At 35.7% G+C, this 21,175-nt stretch overlaps 2 protein-coding genes across 2 annotated transcripts in view; both read left to right on the top strand.

The window, feature by feature from the left end:
* Positions 1-793: 793 nt before the first annotated feature.
* On the top strand, positions 794-13,570 carry LOC107730380 (guanine nucleotide-binding protein G(I)/G(S)/G(O) subunit gamma-4). Its single transcript, XM_016541203.1, has 3 exons — positions 794-1,134; positions 3,154-3,261; positions 13,032-13,570. Exons 2-3 carry the CDS (start codon positions 3,163-3,165, stop codon positions 13,158-13,160), a joined length of 228 nt encoding a protein of 75 aa, XP_016396689.1. The 5' UTR covers positions 794-1,134; positions 3,154-3,162; the 3' UTR covers positions 13,161-13,570.
* Positions 13,571-18,776: 5,206 nt separating this feature from the next.
* The window catches only part of LOC107730378 (UDP-GalNAc:beta-1,3-N-acetylgalactosaminyltransferase 2-like), a 23,857-nt gene continuing 21,458 nt past the window's right edge, over positions 18,777-21,175 (top strand). The window contains exon 1 of the mRNA XM_016541201.1: positions 18,777-18,981. Within this exon, the coding sequence (XP_016396687.1) occupies positions 18,876-18,981 (106 nt within the window). The 5' untranslated portion in view covers positions 18,777-18,875. The remainder of the gene's footprint in view (positions 18,982-21,175) is intronic.

Below are 21,175 nucleotides of genomic sequence, written 5' to 3'. Positions count from 1 at the left end.
TTTTCTGAGCCCACTGGCAGATATTTGTTCTTTTAATTATAAACACTTCATTTTGATGAATTTCTGATGAAGAGATCTGTATGAAGTCATATTTTCAAACTCTGGAGTGTTGCTAATAGAACTCGTTTACATTTAGAAAACATGACATAAGTGTTGCCTTAATTTTATTCCTTACATTTTCTTCACTAGATCTTAAAAAGTGTTACATTTACCTTCATAAAACCTGCAGAACCCCTGATTCATGGAACCACGTGCCAATAAAGAGCCTTCATTTTATTCTATATTTTTCAGTTCTACACTTTAAAAAATAATTTCATAGCGATACCACAGAAGAACCATTTTTGGTTCCCCAAAGATTCTTTCCGTTCTTAAAAGAACCAGTTTTCTTAGTGTAAAGAACAATTAAAAAAAAAAAAATCTAAAGAACCTTTTTCCACAATATGCTGTATCGTATCTGTAGATTAACTTTATTTAGATGAACTTTTTTGCAATGTAAGTGTTCCATGGATGTCATATGTTTCCTTTAACAATGAAGAACCTTTATTTTAGTCTATATTGCTTAGTTCTTTTCTATTGTGGTATATTCTGTTTTATTCTGTTCCATTATATACTGTACTGCTTGTTCTATTACTGTATTATAATTAGCCTATATACTTAACTAGCAGGCTGTTCTATTCTATTGAAGTTCCCAGCTGCATTTGTGTCTTTGTTTATTAATAAAACTTGCTATAATACCGAGAGTGTTACGTCACAGCGCGAGTGTTTCGGAGGCTGTGACGTCATCTCGGTGACTGGGAGACCCGGTGATGTCACGTTAAGCAGGGAAACCTCACGTGCCTCCGGTGCGCCCTGCAATATACCGAGCCCTAACGATCCTCCGCCGACACCGAGCGTCTTGTGATATTAACGCGCGCCCTCCGCGTCCGGAGGGCTTCTTAAAGGCGCAGCGACACCTGCGTTTGTGCGTCACATCGAGGTTCCCCTCGCATCTCATCCAGCGCCCGAGCAGAAAAGCGGGGAAATACTCGACGTTTAACGGCGTTCGGCGGATGAACCGTGTTTGAGGTGTTGCAGGTTTTTCCTCGTCGCGTTCGGGTGGAGTCGAGCCACATACTGAGCAGTGACACACTTCAGGTGGGTGTTCACACGCGTTATCTGCGCTAATTACCTTAAACTGCGTTTCCTGTTCTGCTGAATTAGAACGTTTGTGCAACATTCGCTGCGCGTTTGTTACAATTCCGGCGTTCCTGGCGGGAACGCTGCTTTACGGGTGACGGATTCGCTTGTTATCGAATTGAAACGCGCTCAGTCTGAAGGGATGCGGGGTGATGGATGGATGGATCCCGCAGGGTTTTTGGGGGGAGTGATGCTGGAAGCACGTCTCTTGGGCGTTTGATTCCACCGCCTTTAAATCGAAACGATCGGCTGTGATGTGCGAAGCGTTCAGAGATAATTCACGAAATGGCCTTGAATGAACGGATGGAGGAATAATAATCACGACCCTCGTGTGTTTTTGCTGATTCTAGATTTCATGTCGCCTACAAATAATGAGCATTATGAAAGCTAAAACAGCTTTGGGTAAATATGGTTTATTTCTATGATGCTGAATTGTGAAGCATGTTATTCAATCAAATGCTCCAGTGCTTCTGGCCTTTATTCAGCATTGGTGTGGCTTCATGACTGTGGTATGTAGGCTACATGAGCTTCATAAACGCCTTTTTAATGCTCATGTTCTGGTGGTGTTGCTGTGTAGTGATTTAATAATAATAATAATAATGCATTTTATTTATTATGCGCACAGCTTTGGGTAAATATGGTTTATTTCTATGATGCTGAATTGTGAAGCATGTTATTCAATCAAATGCTCCAGTGCTTCTGGCCTTTATTCAGCATTGGTGTGGCTTCATGACTGTGGTATGTAGGCTACATGAGCTTCATAAACGCCTTTTTAACCCTCATGTTCTGGAGATGTTGCTGTGTAGTGATTTATGTGTAAAAAATATTTAAAATTAACCTCTGAGCTGCTCCTCTGACCGTTTTGACAGGTATTATTGGAGCTGTTATATCACAACATTGGCATAGACTAGAGAAATGTGATTGTTTGGTGCAAAACACACTGTACCGGATTTACAGTTCTGGAAAATTCACGGAAATTAATAAAATCATAAAAAGTCATGGATTTTTACATTTCGATAATGAACATATACACATCCATACACTGCCGTAAGTGAGAATGTGTAATGTTTTTGAACGTCTCTTCTGCTCACCAAGGCTGCATTTATTTGATCGAAAATGCTGTTAAAAATTGCTAAATGTTTTTATAATTTAAAATAACAGGCTTTTGTTGTAATAGATGTTAAACTGTAATTTATTCCTGTAATGCGCAGCTGTATTTTCAGCATCATTACTCCAGTCTTCAGTGTCACATGATCTTCAGAAATCATTCTAATATTCTAATATTGCTGCTCAACAAACAATTCTGATTATTATCAATGTTAAAAACTGTCGTGCTGCACAATATTTTTGTGGAAACCGTGATTGAATCATTCTTTGATGAATAGAACGTTCAAAAGCACAGCATTTACTTGAAATATAATTCTTTCAGAATATTAGAAATGTCTTTACTGTCACTTTTGAACAGATTAATGCATCCTTGATTTTTTTTTTTTTTTATATATTTTGAATAAAAAAATCTTACTGACCACAAATTTTGTATATACGAGTCATAAATCCTGTCACATGGTTACAGTAAAGTACTGTGGTAATACCATAGAACTTTTTCATTTATTTTACCTTTTACATTATTAAATGTTAACCTCTTGAGCATCTATGAGTTTGCATGAAGAACATAAAAACTCCTATTCTTTTTGGCTAAGTGTCTATTAAGTTTTGTTTAGTAAACATTTTAGTGCTATATGATATATAGCCTACCATGCTACTGAATAATTACAGTCTTCACATACACTGGTATTTACTTGAAGGTACTCATAAGAATACTGGTGCACCATCGTGTAGTCTTTGTTAGTGTAAGATCTAATATTGTTGTGATTGTCTGGAGTTGAAGTTTGACCTGCAGGAGTCAGCTGTGCTGTAATAACACAGAAGCAGCTCACAGACTCTCCGTGTCTCATCTGGTGTGTGTTTTGTGTGCAGGACTCAATCATGAAGGACGGAATGGCTAATAACAGCACCGCCAGCATCTCTCAGGCCCGGAAAGCCGTGGAGCAGCTGAAGATGGAGGCCTGCATGGACAGGATAAAGGTCTGTGTGTTTTAAACTCATCAAAGTCATGAAAACGTCAAAATCGACCGTTTAATTCACTGGTATGGGCACAAGAAAACATACGCTTTTTATCACAAGTAAGAATCTTTTATAGAGTTTCCTCTTGTATGGAACAGTTTGAACTGAATTTAAACGAATGTTTGATTCATTTCTGTCCTAAAATAGCAATTGAAGCTGGTGTGGCAATAAAACACAACAATTGTGAATCAGTGCACAATTGTTATTTATTTATTTTATTGTTTGTAAAGATAATATCGTAAAGGTATTGTATACAATTCATTGAAGTATTATTGTTATGATTATTTGAAACTGTATTACTCTTTAGTTTGCCATGAATAGCCTTTGGTGGCATTAAATAATAAACAAATTAATCAGTGCAAGTTATTACAAAGACAAAATACGAATGTTAAAACAACAAGCAAGACTTTCCATTTGTATTAATGTCTCTAAAGATGGATAATATATATATTCTTGTTGAATATCCCGTTTCACTTAAAAAAGTACGTCTGACTAGAGAAGTAAAAACACTTCATGTTTCATATTGACTGTCATTTTTTGACTGTCATGTGGCCACTTAGTCCCGCCCCCAAACTCACGTGATTGGTTGAGTCAGAAGTTCTAGTCAGTCAGAATCTAGTGTCCCTTCATTAACCTTCTACAACAATCATATTTAGGGTGCAGATTTGTGTTGTAAATCAATGGCCATCATATGCCATCATGCATGACGTGTGATGACAGCAGCATCTGGAGATGTTTGCAGGGAATTTGTTTTGTTATCTGCTCTAATGTGCCCAGAAGACTAAGCGAGCGCTTTAAGGAAGCGTAATGTAGCCATTAGCTGTAGTTGTGTGCGTCTGGCTGAGCGTTTAGCCTGTAAACCCGAGGGATGAGAGACGGAGCGAGCGTTTAGGGGAGCACGGGCTCAGCTGTGGCCTTTAGCTGCGAAGAGAGATGGATTGGACGGTTTCTCATCTTCCTGCAGATGGCAGATATATTCTGACTGACATCAGGTGCGACCTCTGCTTTTAACCACTGGGAAATATTTTGAGAAGCAATCTATAGGTAGACTGATTCTTTATTGATTCCCAATGGGACATCTACCAGTCTGTGTTTGAATCAACACACAAAAAACATTTTATAATCATTGCAAAATTCCTAATGGAGTCTCTATTGCTGTGTTTAATATTAAAACCAACTAGAAATTACATTTACAACCTGTATTTACTCCTGATGTATTTAACATATATCATTTCTTACATGCATGTGTTTTTGTGTGTGTGTGTATGTGTATATATGATATTATGAAGTGCCATACAGGAAATAATTATATAAAATGATTTTAATAGTTAACTAAAACCTTTAACTGGAATAAAATAAAAAATGTACATATTTATACAATATTTTATTTTATTAAGTATTTTAAATGTTTATATAAAATATTTTATTTTTTCAGCAGTTTTTATTTTCATGTAGTTTCATGTACTTGATGTACTACAATAACTAAAACTAAAAATAAACAAATAAAAATTATATAGACATTAAAAAAAATGAAACCGAAAAAAACTTTCTAAAATTAAAAATAACAAAAATTAAAATGAAGCAAAAATTACAATTCAAATTAATTCAAAATATTGATAAAAATTATTATATTATTTCAATGATACTAAAATAACACTGATACTCACACACATACTGTATGTGTGTATGATATATATGATATATGTTTTAAATATATTTTTATTTTATTTTATTTTTATTTTATTTAACTTTAATATTTTATATCTCGCCGAGGCCGAACCCCGCCAAACTCGGGTCCAAGATAGACCTCGAGGCCCCCTATCCGACGACGCCTCCCCACCAGAGTCGATAGCCCCCTGGGGGCCGGGGATAGCGCCCCCCAAAGTTGAAATTTTGACCGGCTAAATCTCGCCGAGGCCAAACCCCGCCAAACTCGGGTCGAAGACTGACAGATTTGTTTGAAAAAAAAATATTTGAGGTAGTATCTTGAGAGATGTCATGTCAAAGTAATGAGTTTAATTTAATTTTAATTTAATTTAATTTAATTAAATTTTATTTTATTAAATTTTAATTTATTATTTTATTTTATTAATAACTTGCATTGATGAATCATTCACAATAAGACCAGGCAAAATGTTTTAAGAAAATAAACCGAGTTCATTTTGATTCATGTGATTGGAAGTTGTAAATAAGTGTCAGGATTGTGAATTGTCTTGTTCTTTCTCTCCACTTTCTCATGTCATAAGTTAACAAACAGATTCCCACAGTAATCAGTAGAAAGCTTCTCATCATCTGACCGCTGTGAGGCGTCTCATGCGCTCGTGTCTCGCGGCGTCTCGTCCTGGAGCTCGTTTATGTCCCGCTAAATAACACAATGTTTGTTTTCTCACACAGCAAAAGGCATAGGATTTAACAGGATTGTGGGAAGTGAACTTTATAGTGACCTGCAGCGGTTTGTATGAACTATCAGTGATGCAGCAGTGAAACACAAAGAAAGAGAGTTTGAGAGAAAGATGCGCTTCTCTAAATCATATTGAGATGTTTCTGTGTGGACGAGAGCGAGTGGCCCGTTTGCTTGTGTTCATTAATTCCTCAATCACAGTGGAATGTGGTATGTGTTAATTAGTGAGGCTCGTTCATCAGCGGCTGGTGTGCTGTAATTACAGACTCCCAGCGGCCGGACGGAGCTCATGGATCCTCCTCTGTGAATACTGTAATAGTCCATTAGGGCTCGACGTGACACTTCTACTCCTGTAAATCTACACGCTTTACCATGAAACTTAACAAATGACACTTTAAAACCGATTGTGTTTTAAGTTTGGAATAATTCAGATTTTTATGTTTTTGAAGGAAGTCTATTCTTCTCACCAAGGTTGCATTTACTTGTCTAAAAATACAGTAAAAACAGTAAATCTGTGAAATATTATTACAATCTTAGCTGTGTTATTTCTGTGATGCGCAGCTGTATTTTCAGCATCATTACTTCAGTCTTCAGTGTCACATGATCTTCAGAAATCATACTAATATACTGATTTGCTGCTCAAGAAACATTTCTGATTATTATCAATGTTGAAAACTGTCGTGCTGCACAATATTTTTGTGGAAATCATGAGACACTACCATTAAAAGAAGGTTTTAAGAAAAAAAAAAAATACTACTTTTATTCAACTATTGACCAAAGGTGACAGTAATGTATGCTGACGTTTTTGTTACAAAAGATTTCTATTTCAAACAAATGCTTTCTATTTATCAAGGAATCCTGTAAAAATGTATCTATTTTTTCACAAAAATATTAAGCAGCAAAAACTGTTCAACATTGATAATAAAAACCATTATTAATAATAATAATTGATAATAACCAAATCAGCATATTGGAGTATTTTTGAAAATATATTTTTTATATATATATATATATATATATTCAAATAGAAAATATTTTTTTAAAGTGTAATAATATTTCATTTTATTACTGTTTTACTGTATTTTAGACTAAATAAATGCAGCCTTGTGAGCAGAAGAGACTTTTTTCAAACACATTAAAGGGCACCTATTATGCCCCTTTTTACAAGATGTAATATTGGTCTTGTGTGTCCCCAGAATGTGTCTGTGAAGTTTCAGCTCAAAAAACACCAAAAATAATTTATTATAACATCTGGAAAATGTCATTTTTGGGGCATGTCTAAAAACATGCTGTTTTGGTGTGTATCACTTTAAATGCAAATGAGCTGCATATTCCCGCCCCGTCTCCAGAAGAGGGCGTCGCGTATACGTCTCTGCTTTATCTACAGTAGTAGCATATCTACAGTAGGGATGGGCGATACCACTTATTTTGTTTTCGATACGATACCGATACTTTTAAAGGCCAGTATCGTCGATATCGATACTGAACTTTTAAATTATGAAATTTATTAAATTATCAAATTACTAAGAGTAAAATGGGTAATAATACCCATTTGACTTTATTTTTGAAACGCATTTTAACATTCAGTATGCCTTAATTGCAACTTATTAGGTTATATTTTTGTTTACACCTGATTAAAACATGTTTACTGTAGCGGTAACCATGAAAATCTAGAAACGGCTATAGTTGAACTATGAACACTTTAGTAAAACCACGGTTCGTTTTCATAAGGGACTGCCAGTGACCGGCTGTTGCACCATTTTAACATTCAATACGCCTTAATTGTAACTTATTAGGTTATATTTTTGTTTACACCTGATTAAAACATGTTTACTGTAGCGGTAACCATGAAAATCTAGAAACTGCTATAGTTGAACTATGAACACTAGTAAAACCACGGTTCGTTTTCATAAGGGACTGCCAGTGACCGGCTGTTGCACGCATAAAATGCAACCTTTTTATTCTGACAGTGTACGATTTATATTAACATTGCAGAAAAGAACATGATCAATATGAACTTTTAACGTTCAATTTAAATAAATGTAATTGCACAAACTATGTAGGCTACAATTTCAGTTTGTTTATTGTGAAATAACTGAAACATATATGTTGTTTCTGTCCTCTGATAAGCATTGTTCAGGGCTGCCGTTCCCAAATGCATCTTTGCTTTCTTATGATACTTTTGGGAAACGCAGCCCTGTTTGAATGCACTGTCAGCAGTGAGTGAACGCTCTCTGAGATTGATTGATTCTGCCTTGCAACATTTGCATGTGTTCAAATGAGCAGGAAAATAGTTCTATCCTATACAATTATTTGCTAACAGTATGAGTATATCGGTACTTCAGGCGCTGATCAATTAAACTACTTTGATAACCTACACAACAAGATGCGGTTAAAACGCTAAGCACTATAATGACATGATATTCACAAAATATTATAATTGCTATATATATAGCTGTTTTATGGCTATTTTTTATATTTCTTATTATAATAATACCACACCTTACTAATAAAGCATACTATTATTTATATATATATATATATATATATGTATTCCAATGTGTTTCAAGGAATTATTATGGTGTATGTCCAAAAACGTAGTAATGCTATGGTATATTTTGGTTCTTTCATATGCGTGAGAAGATGGGAAATGTAGTTTGTTTGCTCAGCGTGATGTTTGTGTTTTTGTACCATCTGGCTGTGACACTGCCAACACACATTTATGTCCAAACACCATGTAAAAGTGCATTTTGCATAATAGGTGCCCTTTAAAACATCTTAATTATTCCACACATATGATTGCTAGTGTATATTAGGGATTTCCAAAGTTTTTTGTCAGACAATGTAAATTTGAGTTAAAATATTTACTTGAAAAATAAATACAAAAAATAGATAATAATAAAAAAGAAAATATTTTTTTCAGTGAGTTTCATTTTGATTTTTTATTTGAAAATAATTTATTTAAATTTAAATTTTATTAATTAATGAATTACTAGCTTTTCATCAGCTCACAAGCCTTCTGCAGTTCCTCATATAAACCCACATTTATATATATATGTATATGTGTGTGTGTGTGTGTGTGTGTATATACCTGTATTAACAGAATCAAACCTTTCAAAAACACGCAGCAATGTGATTCTTTTATTGAGTGACAGGCAGTGACATTATTAATCGATTTACTATCCAGCGTCTTCTCGTCATCTCCGCGACCTGCTTCCCTTAGTGTTTTTACACAGAGAAAAGCAAAAAAACATACTAACAGAGACCACATTCTGTACACACCTTACTAATAAAGCATACTATTATTTATATATATATATATATATATATGTATTCCAATGTGTTTCAAGGAATTATTATGGTGTATGTCCAAAAACGTAGTAATGCTATGGTATATTTTGGTTCTTTCATATGCGTGAGAAGATGGGAAATGTAGTTTGTTTGCTCAGCGTGATGTTTGTGTTTTTGTACCATCTGGCTGTGAGCGTCACACACACACACACACACCGCTGAAGCTCCTGACTCCCGTCCAACAGCTGCGTCTCTCTCATCATCAGCTCTCTAATGAATCTAACTCTTTACTGGACCATGTGCTCCTCCGAGAAACAACACAATACGAGTTATTCATAAAACATATACCACTGACTGCATCACTGAATTATTCATTCAAGTTATAGTTTCATATCAGTTTTTACAAAGTTTCAGTTGAACTGACCTTCGACATTCTGTATTGAAAATATTATTATAAGTAATATCAAACATTATATTATTTTTGCATTACTGATAAATTACCGTGTACTGACCTAAGAATAATATTTAGGCAAAAATGTGTGTGTTTTCTATCAGTTGTTTAGAATCAGAACTAGCGATTCCAGATTCATTTTTTTGATTTGATTCTTTTTGTTTCGGTCAAACGTGTGTTCCGAAATGGTTCGTGATTCGGTTTGATTCATTCGGACAGTTCACTCACGCACTGAATCGTTTAATTGCAGCGTTTCTCACATCGAAAACAAAACAAGCGCTGGATGAGGCTGATATTCCATTGTAGGAAACAAAACTGTGTGAAAACCTAAGTGAAAAAGTGAATCGAAATCTGGTTGCACAACATACATCGTAAGCTTGTAAAATATTAATACAGTGAACCAGAAGCACAAAGATATCAATATAGCCGCATTTAGGATTCAAAAGAATTATCGGTCTTCCTAAAAGCTTGAAATGGTTGAGGTATGGTCCACAACACTTAATTTACTTTCCTTTTTCTCCTTCGTAAAAAAAAAATTTAATTCAAACTTTTAGTTTGAGCTGTATGCATTATTTGTATGAAAAAATATCCCATATCGCCACCTAGTGTCTAAGCTGACGTCACGCCGTGTTGAGTTCTATTGAGTTTAACTACTGAGTTTAGGGCAGTATTTTTCACCAGAGAGAAAGGAAACTTTGAAATCGCATCATATGACCCCTTTAAGAATTTTTGAAGATGGTTGTTGCACGTATCACATTGTCACATCCATGCCTTGTAAAAATCATAAAAATGTTACTGAGCAGCTGACGAGTAACCGTTTCAGCGCAGATTTTCCTCACACTTTGGACTTTAAACCCTGGCGCCGCAAGCTCGTGCAGCACTGTTTGAATACCTGCAATTCATGCGTGTATTAGAAAACATGTGCTGTGTCCCAATGTGCCTACTTATACTACGCCCTTAAAGTATGTACTCTTTTGGTGAAGAAAAAGTACACACTTTTGAGTGTGTAGTAGAAGAGTAGGCAAGCTTTGGGACATACTATAACATCATACAATTGCGTGTTTAACGGTCCTCTCTGTCTCATAATTACACGCACCCTGTCACTGTAAACTGGTCTGTCAATCAACTTGTCACAGTTAACATCCTCCACATTTAATTTCATTTAACTTCCTACCGTACTGGAGAGAAAAGTAGCAGCTCGTTGATCTGCCAGCCGTGGGTCTTTATGCTGAGAACTCAGCTCAGATTTTTTGCATAATGATGCATTTAAAAGTTAATGGCCAAACGTATGTTTATAAAAGTTCACATTGTTGTTGTAGATGAAATATCCTAACACAGATAACATTAAATGACATTTTTTTTAACAGGTTAAATGTTGATTATTAGTAACTCAAACCCCTTTATTTAAACCTCTCTACTTAACCGTAGGTCGCGCACATCCTCCATGTTTGTAGTTTTTTAACGTTTTTTATTCATGTTTGTAGTTCCGAACCGAATCATTCGTCAAAGCGCAATGAATTGTGGGCAATATTAGCCATCAGAGTGTGCACGGATCCACACTTCAAAAATCGACCTGAAATAGTAGACCATCCGGGGACTTTTGGCATACTCTTTTCAACATACTATGCTTTGGGACACACTTATTCTAATCTCGCATACTATTTAGGATGGATAGTATGAACATTGGGACGCAGGGATAATACTGCAGTTTATTTACTAATTGTTTGAGGCCATTTCGCGATTTCAAGCATCATACAGTAACCAGCAACAACCACCCCTTTATCTTCTTATCAGAGACATGTAATGCAGATGCAGCACTAAGCAGTCTCGCTGTCGGTGTTTGTAATGATTTTTGTGTCTTTCTCCAGTAGCCCCTCACTGCAGAACACAAGATCCAGGGGGCGAGCTTGGATCCACATCTAGGGGGTGCCGACATGTTTGCTGAATTAACGCGCGCCTCTATTTGATCGCATCGCGTCACGTCATTATTGTTCGTTACAATTTATTCGGTCTTTTCGCTTATTCGGTTGCCGAACATTCGGTGCATCCTTATCTGTCACCGATTAAACCCACTGCCTGTCTCTCAAAAAAAGAATCATATTGCTGCGTGTTTTTGAAAGGTTTGATTCTGTTTGGTTTAATAATTAACATCACCTTTGCGAGTATGACTCCCACTCGGCTTATGAATTAGCAGGGACATTAAAACGCTCAACACAAATAACGCTTCATGTTGCTTAAGGTAAAAACAGTATTGAATAACTGAATAATAGTTTGTATTTTTATCAGACTTTTTAAGATCAGAAGGAGGCTGTGTGTTTGTGTGCTTCACTCTGGCAGTTTTAGGCCAAAATTCTACAAAGGGGCCTAGAAATAGCAGTGAACATGATGGACTGTGATAAATGTCATGCTTTGGCATGTTTATTCAGCATGACATTTGCAGACTAAAATCGTCCTCTTTCAAACTTCTTTTTTTTTTTTTGTCTTCGTATTGACTGAATGTTTACGTACAACCGTCAGCCAATGCTGTAAAAACATGAGCCAGTGCTGTTTTCTCAGTCTGTGGACTCCGTCTGTCGCTCTGCTTTGGCTGCTGCTGGAGCCACAGACGAGGAGGAGAGGAGAGGAGAGCAGATACTGATGCTCGTTAGCTCACTGATCACTTATTAGAATAGAGATGGTCCGTTCTAGAGCTAAGCACAGATGAGTTTCATGTGTGTTAGTTTGCTGAACTACAGTGTCCTGGATCTCCTGATCCGAAGCATTGTAATGTGATATGGGGGGGAAAAAGTCATAGGAATATATTGTTTTTATAATAATAATAATAATAATAATAATGTTTACCTTTGATACCAAACTAGCAGTAAAAATTAGGATTTAAATTTTTTTTTTTTTTTGAAACTCCGCTCACCAAGGCTGCATTTATTTGATTAAAAATACAGTTAAAACAGTAATATTGTAAAATATTGTTACCTTTTAAAATAACTGTTTTCAAATTTGAATATATGTAAAAAAAATTATTTATTTATGAGAAATTTTCAGCATTTTTCCTCCAGACTTCCATTGTCACACGATTCTTCTAGAATCTTTTATGGAAAATAAAATATTAAATATTTTTGTGGAAACCATGATACACTAACATTCAAAAGTTTGGGGCATATAAAAAAAAAATCTTACTTTTATTCAGCAAGGACACATTTAAGAAAGTAACAGTGAGAGTAAAGACATATATAATGTTGCAAAAGATTTCTATTTCAAATAAATGCTGTACTTTTTACCTTTTTATTCATATTTCCACAACAGTATTAGGCAGCACAACTGTTTTCAACATTGATAATATAATCATAAATGTTTCTTGAGCAGCATATTCGAATTGTTTCTGAAGGATCATGTGACACTGAAGACAAACTCAGCTTTGATCACAGGAATAAATTATATTTTAACAGATATTCACATAGAAAACTGTTTTAAATTGTAAAAAAATATTTCAGTAATTTTACTGTATTTTGATTAAATAAATGCAACCTTGGCGAGCAGAAGAGACTTCTTTCAAAATCTATGCCATATCTAAACCCCTAACTCTGTCCTCAGGTGTCCAAGGCCGCGGCGGACCTGATGGCGTACTGTGACGCTCATATACGAGAGGACCCGCTCATCGTGCCTGTCCCGGCCTCAGAAAACCCGTTCCGGGAGAAGAAGTTCTTCTGCACCATCCTCTGAGGCCGGGCCGGGCTGCAGGTTCTGCCGCGAGGTTTCCACGTCCCTGGCTGCTGCCGCTGAGCTGTGTTTGAGTGGCAGCCGCCGCATCTGTTGACGGTCCGATCCCTCCCGGACGCCTGTGGGGGGTTTTTGGGGGGGGAGTCAATTAACTGGCAACCCGGTCAGAGCGTCTCATGTCTCGTTAAATAGGTTTGTTATTACTTGGTAATTAGAGAACAGCCTTTCTCACTGCTTATGAGATGAGAGATTTTTGTGTTTTCGTTTCGTTTTGACTCATTTGTCGTGCCACAGAGGATGTGAAACCCTGACGGGTGGATGTTTTCTAATCTATTTAGACATTTTTATAAACTTCAGCTATTTGATATGCATTACTGGTCAAAAGTTTGGACACACTTGAGCGAATCTTCAAAAAAAGCGAATGCATTAATAATTGAAATTATTTTTTTGTTTACTTTAAACTGAGGACAAAAACAACAGAACTCAATATTTAACAATCGTTACCTATGCATCCATGCATTAATTATATTGATGGAAATATATGTCAAATCATACAGTGGTCATGAAGTCATAAACACAATCCATTTTTCCCTGCTATTGCAAATATTTATTCGTCCGTAGATTTAATAAAAAAGTCATTCTCTCCGTGTTTTGAATGATTGAAATTAGTTGTTGACAAATTGTGACTTTGTATGAATTTGTTTACAAAACTTGAATTTGATTAATCATTTTAAAACTTGAATTTGATTGATGAATGTCCAAAACGAGAAAGAAGAAGCTCAAATCTAAGAGAGATTTCATTTGCGTTGCATGTTTTAATCTCTACATTATTCCCAGACTCCCATTTGTTTTATTTCATAGGTTTCATGACTATTGTCTGTTTTTGAATATCAGTCGTAATAAAAAATAATGCGTCCGCCCCTTTGACTTTGATCTGTATTTAGATTTAGAATTAGATTTAAATTCTTATTTTATTGAATTTCTCCTTTTTATTCAATAAGGAGTCATCGCTGCTGAAAATTCAGCTTTGCATCGCAGGAATAAATTACATTTTAAAATATTTTCAAATAGAATAAATTGTTTTCAATTCTAATAATATTTTACTGTATTTTTGATCAAATAAATGCCTTCTTGGTGAGTGTAAGAAATAATAGTCTTAATAAAGAACGAGCAGATGTGTCCAAATCTTTGACTTGTAGTGCATCTGTAATGCATTTCCATTTGAATGATTTCCCATCTCTCCCCATTTTCCGGTATGATGATATTTGAGATATTTTGAATCCGCTTATGTGAATCAAATCTTATCCAGTTTCCAAATTACATTGTGATAAACCGAACCGGATACCTCTGAAAAGGCCTCCTCCACATTTGTGATAGGAATACAGCTGTCAGACCTGAGATATTGAATCTGAATCAGTTCAGTTTGAACTCAAACATTCGACAGTAATCCTCATGATGGTTTCTGGGATGTGTTTGCCCTCAAGGTGTTGCGTTGTGCGTCTGTATGAGGTCTCGACTGTACAGCGGTATTTTCTGCCCCATCTGACATAAGATCCAGCGGGACGGGAGTTTGTGCCGATAACTGTGAGATCACATTATTTTCCTCTTTATCACAAAGTTATTTGGAGATTTCACCTTCGTACAGACAATATTCAAAGCTGAAGTGTGTCATTTCGCAATTGCAAACAATTCTAACGGTCTAAAGTCAGAGTGTTGTGCTGTGTTGGGAAATCAACCTACAAATGGCTCACTTATAAGTGACTCTACACATTAAAAGGGAATTTTAAAGAAATAGTTCATCCAAAAATGAACATATGCCTATAATTTACCCTCACTCTCAGGCCATCCAAGATGTAGATGAGTTTGTCTCTTCATCAGATTTGGAGAAATGTAGCATTGCATCAGTGTCTCAGCAATGGATGCTCTGCAGTGAATGGGTGCCGTCAGAATGAGAGTCCAAACAACTGATAAAAACATCACAATAATCCACACCACTCCAGTCCATCATTTAACATCTGGAGAAGACAAAACCTGTGTGTTTGTAAGAAACAAATCCATCATTAAGGTGTCTTTAACTTCAAACCATTGCTTCCTGCTAAAATAAGAGTCCATAATCCATAACAACACTTCTTCCAGTGAAAAAGTGCATCTCCTGTTGTCTCTCACATCAAAATCCAGCCACATATTTGTTTAGAGCTGTTTAAACGCTGCTTGATCTGTGCAGATTTCTCTCCTGATTCAGCTTTTGTCTTCTCCAGATGTTAACTGATGGACTGGAGTGCTGTGGATTACTTGTGGATTATTGTGATGTTTTTATCAGCTGTTTGGACTCTCATTCTGACGGCACCCATTCACTTGCAGTGAGCAAGTGATGCAATGCTACATTTCTCCAAATCTGATGAAGAAACACACGCATCCTAATCTTGGACGGCCTGAGGATGTGTAATTTTTCAGCAAATCTTCATTTTTGCCTGAACTATTCCTTGAATATAAAAGAAATGACACACATCACCTTTAAATTTAGTCCGAGTTAGATTTAAATGACCTTTTTATTCAATGAAGACATCTTCCCACATGCAAACAGGCAGGTTCTTTCCTGAAATCACCTCCCTGCTAATGATTTCTTCACACTTGCTGAAGGCCTGTGGCATGTTTCACAATAGTTTTTGAGTTGTTTTGCCTGTCCTGATTTAAACAGCAAGGCCTTTGACTGAAATGCCAAACGGAGAGCCTGCATGCATGTGTGTGTGTGTGTGTGTGTGTGTGTGTGTGTGTGTAGAGAGGTGGTTTCTGAGTGCCAAGTACTGTGACTATGGCGTGTCCTCTACACTGTTATTTCACAGGCTTTTTCCTATTCAAAACAAAGAAACAAAAAAAGCACAATGTCAAATGTTTTTCTTTATATCACTGTAATTTTAGTCTAGCCTTTGCTAATTTCTACGAAACCAAGTGTTATTATATCTAATGCGCAGCACCTGCTTGAGGTGTTGCTTGTGTAACCTGTATTAAAGCCCCTTTAACGTGTGCCACGGTGGACGGAGGGTCTTTTTGACTCCCAAACTTATCTTATATCTGAAGATCCTCCTCGAAAAGTGCACAGATGTATATTTGAAATGCTATAGTTGCATGAGATCGCCTTTAAATTCATGGAAAGCAAAGAGTGTGTCTGTACGGTGGGTATTTAAAATGATATTGTGTTCTAAACGCTTAATATTTACTTTTATAATAGCGCTAATGCTCCGTGTGTTCAGTGAGAATGAGGGTTTGTTGGTTTTCCAAACGAATGAAATGGAGTCCAGCTGATTTCTACAGAATTACGGTACAATTAAACCCCATGTAAATGAACTTTTAAATAATATTATGATTATTATTATAAAAACATAACTTGCATGGACTGATTACCCTATTTAAATATTAGAACTTTGAGATACCTTGTAATTGAATCAATGCCTAAATGTATGGATTTGTTGGTGCTTTTCTGCACTTTTCTCTTTTAGAAGTCTGAATGTTTAGATCTGTGCAGTTGTACAAATTAATAAACATTTTAAAACTGTCTGCATTCAATATTTAGTGTGCTTGCTTGCATTATAAGAATGATATGCTTGATTGAATATGTTTGCACTGACAATAACATACAAGTTTATAATATTGTGTGGTCAAGGGAGACACCTAGCGGTGCAACAGAGTATTGCACACTATATTTTTGTGATTAGGAAATAATTACAAGACAGATTCATGACAACACTATTTATGTACACGATATATTTCAGACCGATTTTCGTGTAAATCGTTCTTTTGACACTTTATGTAGTGGTTTATGATCGAATAACAAATTATTTCTGCTCGTGTTTCAGAAATGAGAGTGAGACCCAAGAAAATTAGCACATTAATTACATACATTATACATTATCCGATAACATTATTAAGTGATTTGAGAGAAAAAAAAAATATTTGAGAACATTAGTAAGTGATTTCAGAAAAAAAACTTTGAAATAGATACTGTTCTATTTACATTTAAATTAAGTAATTTAGCAGACGTTTTTATCCAAAACGAGTTACAAATGAGGACAATAGAAGCAATCAAGACCTTGCACCATGCACTTTTTATTGTTAAAAAGGAAAGTCAATCGCTAATTTGACAATCTTCATGGCAACAGGAAACTTATTGAACTACATTTCCCAGAAGGCACAGCGCGTCCACCGCTCCACTCCTAAAGAAACAAAAAAAGCACAATGTCAAATGTTTTTCTTTATATCACTGTAATTTTAGTCTAGCCTTTGCTAATTTATACGAAACCAAGTGTTATTATATCTAATGCGCAGCACCTGATTGAGGTGTTGCTTGTGTAACCTGTATTAAAGCCCCTTTAAAGTGTGCCACGGTGGACGGAGGGTCTTTTTGACTCCCAAACGTATCTTATATCTGGAGATCCACCTCAAAAAGTGGTATATTTGAAATGCTAATGTTGCATGAGATCGCCTTTAAATTCATGGAAAGCAAAGAGTGTGTCTGTACGGTGGGTATTTAAAATGATATTGTGTTCTAAACGCTTAATATTTACTTTTATAATAGCGCTAATGCTCCGTGTGTTCAGTGAGAATGAGGGTTTGTTGGTTTTCCAAACGAATGAAATGGAGTCCAGCTGATTTCTACAGAATTACGGTACAATTAAACCCCATGTAAATGAACTTTTAAATAATATTATGATTATTATTATAAAAACATAACTTGCATGGACTGATTACCCTATTTAAATATTAGAACTTTGAGATACCTTGTAATTGAATCAATGCCTAAATGTATGGATTTGTTGGTGCTTTTCTGCACTTTTCTCTTTTAGAAGTCTGAATGTTTAGATCTGTGCAGTTGTACAAATTAATAAACATTTTAAAACTGTCTGCATTCAATATTTAGTGTGCTTGCTTGCATTATAAGAATGATATGCTTGATTGAATATGTTTGCACTGACAATAACATACAAGTTTATAATATTGTGTGGTCAAGGGAGACACCTAGCGGTGCAACAGAGTATTGCACACTATATTTTTGTGATTAGGAAATAATTACAAGACAGATTCATGACAACACTATTTATGTACACGATATATTTCAGACCGATTTTCGTGTAAATCGTTCTTTTGACACTTTATGTAGTGGTTTATGATCGAATAACAAATTATTTCTGCTCGTGTTTCAGAAATGAGAGTGAGACCCAAGAAAATTAGCACATTAATTACATACATTATACATTATCCGATAACATTATTAAGTGATTTGAGAGAAAAAAAAAATATTTGAGAACATTAGTAAGTGATTTCAGAAAAAAAACTTTGAAATAGATACTGTTCTATTTACATTTAAATTAAGTAATTTAGCAGACGTTTTTATCCAAAACGAGTTACAAATGAGGACAATAGAAGCAATCAAGACCTTGCACCATGCACTTTTTATTGTTAAAAAGGAAAGTCAATCGCTAATTTGACATAATCTTCATGGCAACAGGAAACTTATTGAACTACATTTCCCAGAAGGCACAGCGCGTCGACCGCTCCACTCCTATTGGCTGCCCGAGTGTTGTCGTCATCAGCGTGCAGTTAGACATGACGCGGCGCGTCGGACACTCATCACATCAGCGATGCGCGTCGCGTCGAGTCGGCGGTCCGTTCGTTGTGTGCGCAGCCCGTTAAGCGTCGGTGTCCGGACCCAGCCGTTCGTCCATGAGAAGCGCGGCAGCGGCGCTGTTAGCGTGTGTCTTCGCGGCGCTGCTTCACTGGCTCGGCTGGACCGACAGAACTGCGCTCCTGTTGGGCTTCGGCTCTGCAGGTACCGCTCAACTTCTGCTACTTTCTCCTCCTCTCTATTAGTCTGTTATTTAGACAGATGCTGAATGCATACAGTGGCTTAATAGACAATGCATATAAATTCTTACTACTCGGTTCTTGTGAAGCTACTGATGCATATAAATATATTATTAATGCATATAGAAACTTGGTGATCAGTTTATACAGAGCATTGCTACTGAATATATAATGCTAATGCATAAACTACTCTTTGCATTTTCTCACTTCATATAGAAAAAAATAACCCATTTAGAACATATATATATATATATATATATATAATGCATAGACCATTAATGAAAATCATAGAAAATGTAAACGCTGAGTGCATGTAGAATGCATTAAAAAAAATCAATGCATAATGATCAATGCATAAAAAGCATTATAATGTTTTTTTTATTAATGATTAATAATTCATATTATTTGCTCATAGGACATTAATGCTAAATTCCTATAGAAAAATGAATGCATACAGAACATAGATGCTTAGTTGCTCAAACTATTGCTCATTTTATATAGAGCACATATTATTTTTTATGTATGTTAAAGTTCCTTATGCATTCAGTATTAATGGTCTATATACATGATTCTATCTATCTATCTATCTATCTATTTAATATCATTTATAGACCATTAATTTTCAATGTAAATGCATATGGGACTTTAATGATCAATGCATAAAGAATATTAACACTCAATTCTTATAGAACAATTAATGCTTAACATAAGAGGGAAGAAAACGCAAGCTATTAATAAGATTAGTATTGACCAAGTTCAGAAGCTGTCATATGTGGATCAACTTACTTTACTTTCAATATGAAAAATAACTTTTATACTGATTCAATGCATTTATTGCATTTTGGGAAAAAATAATCAGTTTTTATAATAAATCTTTGAAAATCAAAATCTGGATTTGAATTTTTAATGCTATTATAACCTAAAGATGCTATGTGAAAGTTTGAAACAGAAAATAGTGGTTTTCATCTTGCCACTTTCTTGGTAAAGAAATCACATTTTTACTCAAATTAATCAAAAATGGATTTATAGCATTTCGGAACCAAACTCTTCATATATATATATACAGTATATATATAAAGAGAGAGAGAGAATTATAGAATATATAGAATTATTGCTGCTTAATGTATAGACCCTTAATGCTCAGTGCATATAGAGCTTGAATGTTAACTGCATGCATATTAGCATTAAAGGGTTAGTTCACCCAAAAATGAAAATTAGGCTGCGTTTTACTCACCCCCGAGGCATCCTAGGTGTACATGACTTTCTTCTTTCAGACGAATCCAGTCGGAGTTATATTAAAAATTGTCTTTGATCTTTCAAGCTCTATCATTGCACTCAGTGGGTGTTGCATTGCTTCAGTCCAAAAGACGTGAAATAAAAAGCACCTTTCCATAAAAAAAAAAGTGTCTCACACGGCTCCGGGGGGTGAACAAATGCCTCCTGTAGCGAATCGATGTGTTTTTGTAAGAAAAATATCCATATTCAAAACGTAATAATCATTTGAATCTAGCTTGCGCTCACTGTTGTACACGTATGAGTTCAGCGTTGCGCATGCAAGTAAAACGCAGCCTAATTTTCATTTTTGGGTGAACTAACCCTTTAATACTGAATGCATTGATCATTGCACTTTAAAGCTCTATAAGCATGTTGAACAGTTTGCAGCAGTTTACTTATAATATCACCAATGGGCTCTGCTGGGGGGTTGAGATGTGCAATTAATGCATTAGATGACGGCTGCTTGTAAACCACAGTGATCGGATTGAAGAAAGTATCGGATTGAACATGAAGTTGTGTACAATAGAAGAGAGACTAGAAAGTATCTGAGATCTCATTGAACTCTGGGAGAGATTTACCTGGCAACAAAGGCACAGATGCGCATTACACACTTGCTCTGATGTTTGTCACACATGGTGGAATAGGACACAAGTGACAATCCATTAGGGGATACAAAGGGCCGCTGCCAGAGACTTTCATCTCGCTGCATCATCTGTTCTGTGTGTGAGCCTTCAACCTGCCGGAAAAGCCTTTATAAAGGAATAGTTCACCCAGAAATAAACAGTTGCTGAAAATACACTCAACCTCAGGCCATCCTAGATGTAGATGAGTTTGTCTCTTTATCAGATTTGGAGAAATGTAGCATTGCATCAGTGTCTCAGCAA

This window comes from Sinocyclocheilus rhinocerous, unplaced genomic scaffold (genome assembly GCF_001515625.1).
Source record: "Sinocyclocheilus rhinocerous isolate Xijiao unplaced genomic scaffold, SAMN03320098_v1.1 scaffold2653, whole genome shotgun sequence".
Classification (NCBI taxonomy): domain Eukaryota; kingdom Metazoa; phylum Chordata; class Actinopteri; order Cypriniformes; family Cyprinidae; genus Sinocyclocheilus; species Sinocyclocheilus rhinocerous.
This window is presented reverse-complemented; position numbering and strand designations above follow the sequence as displayed.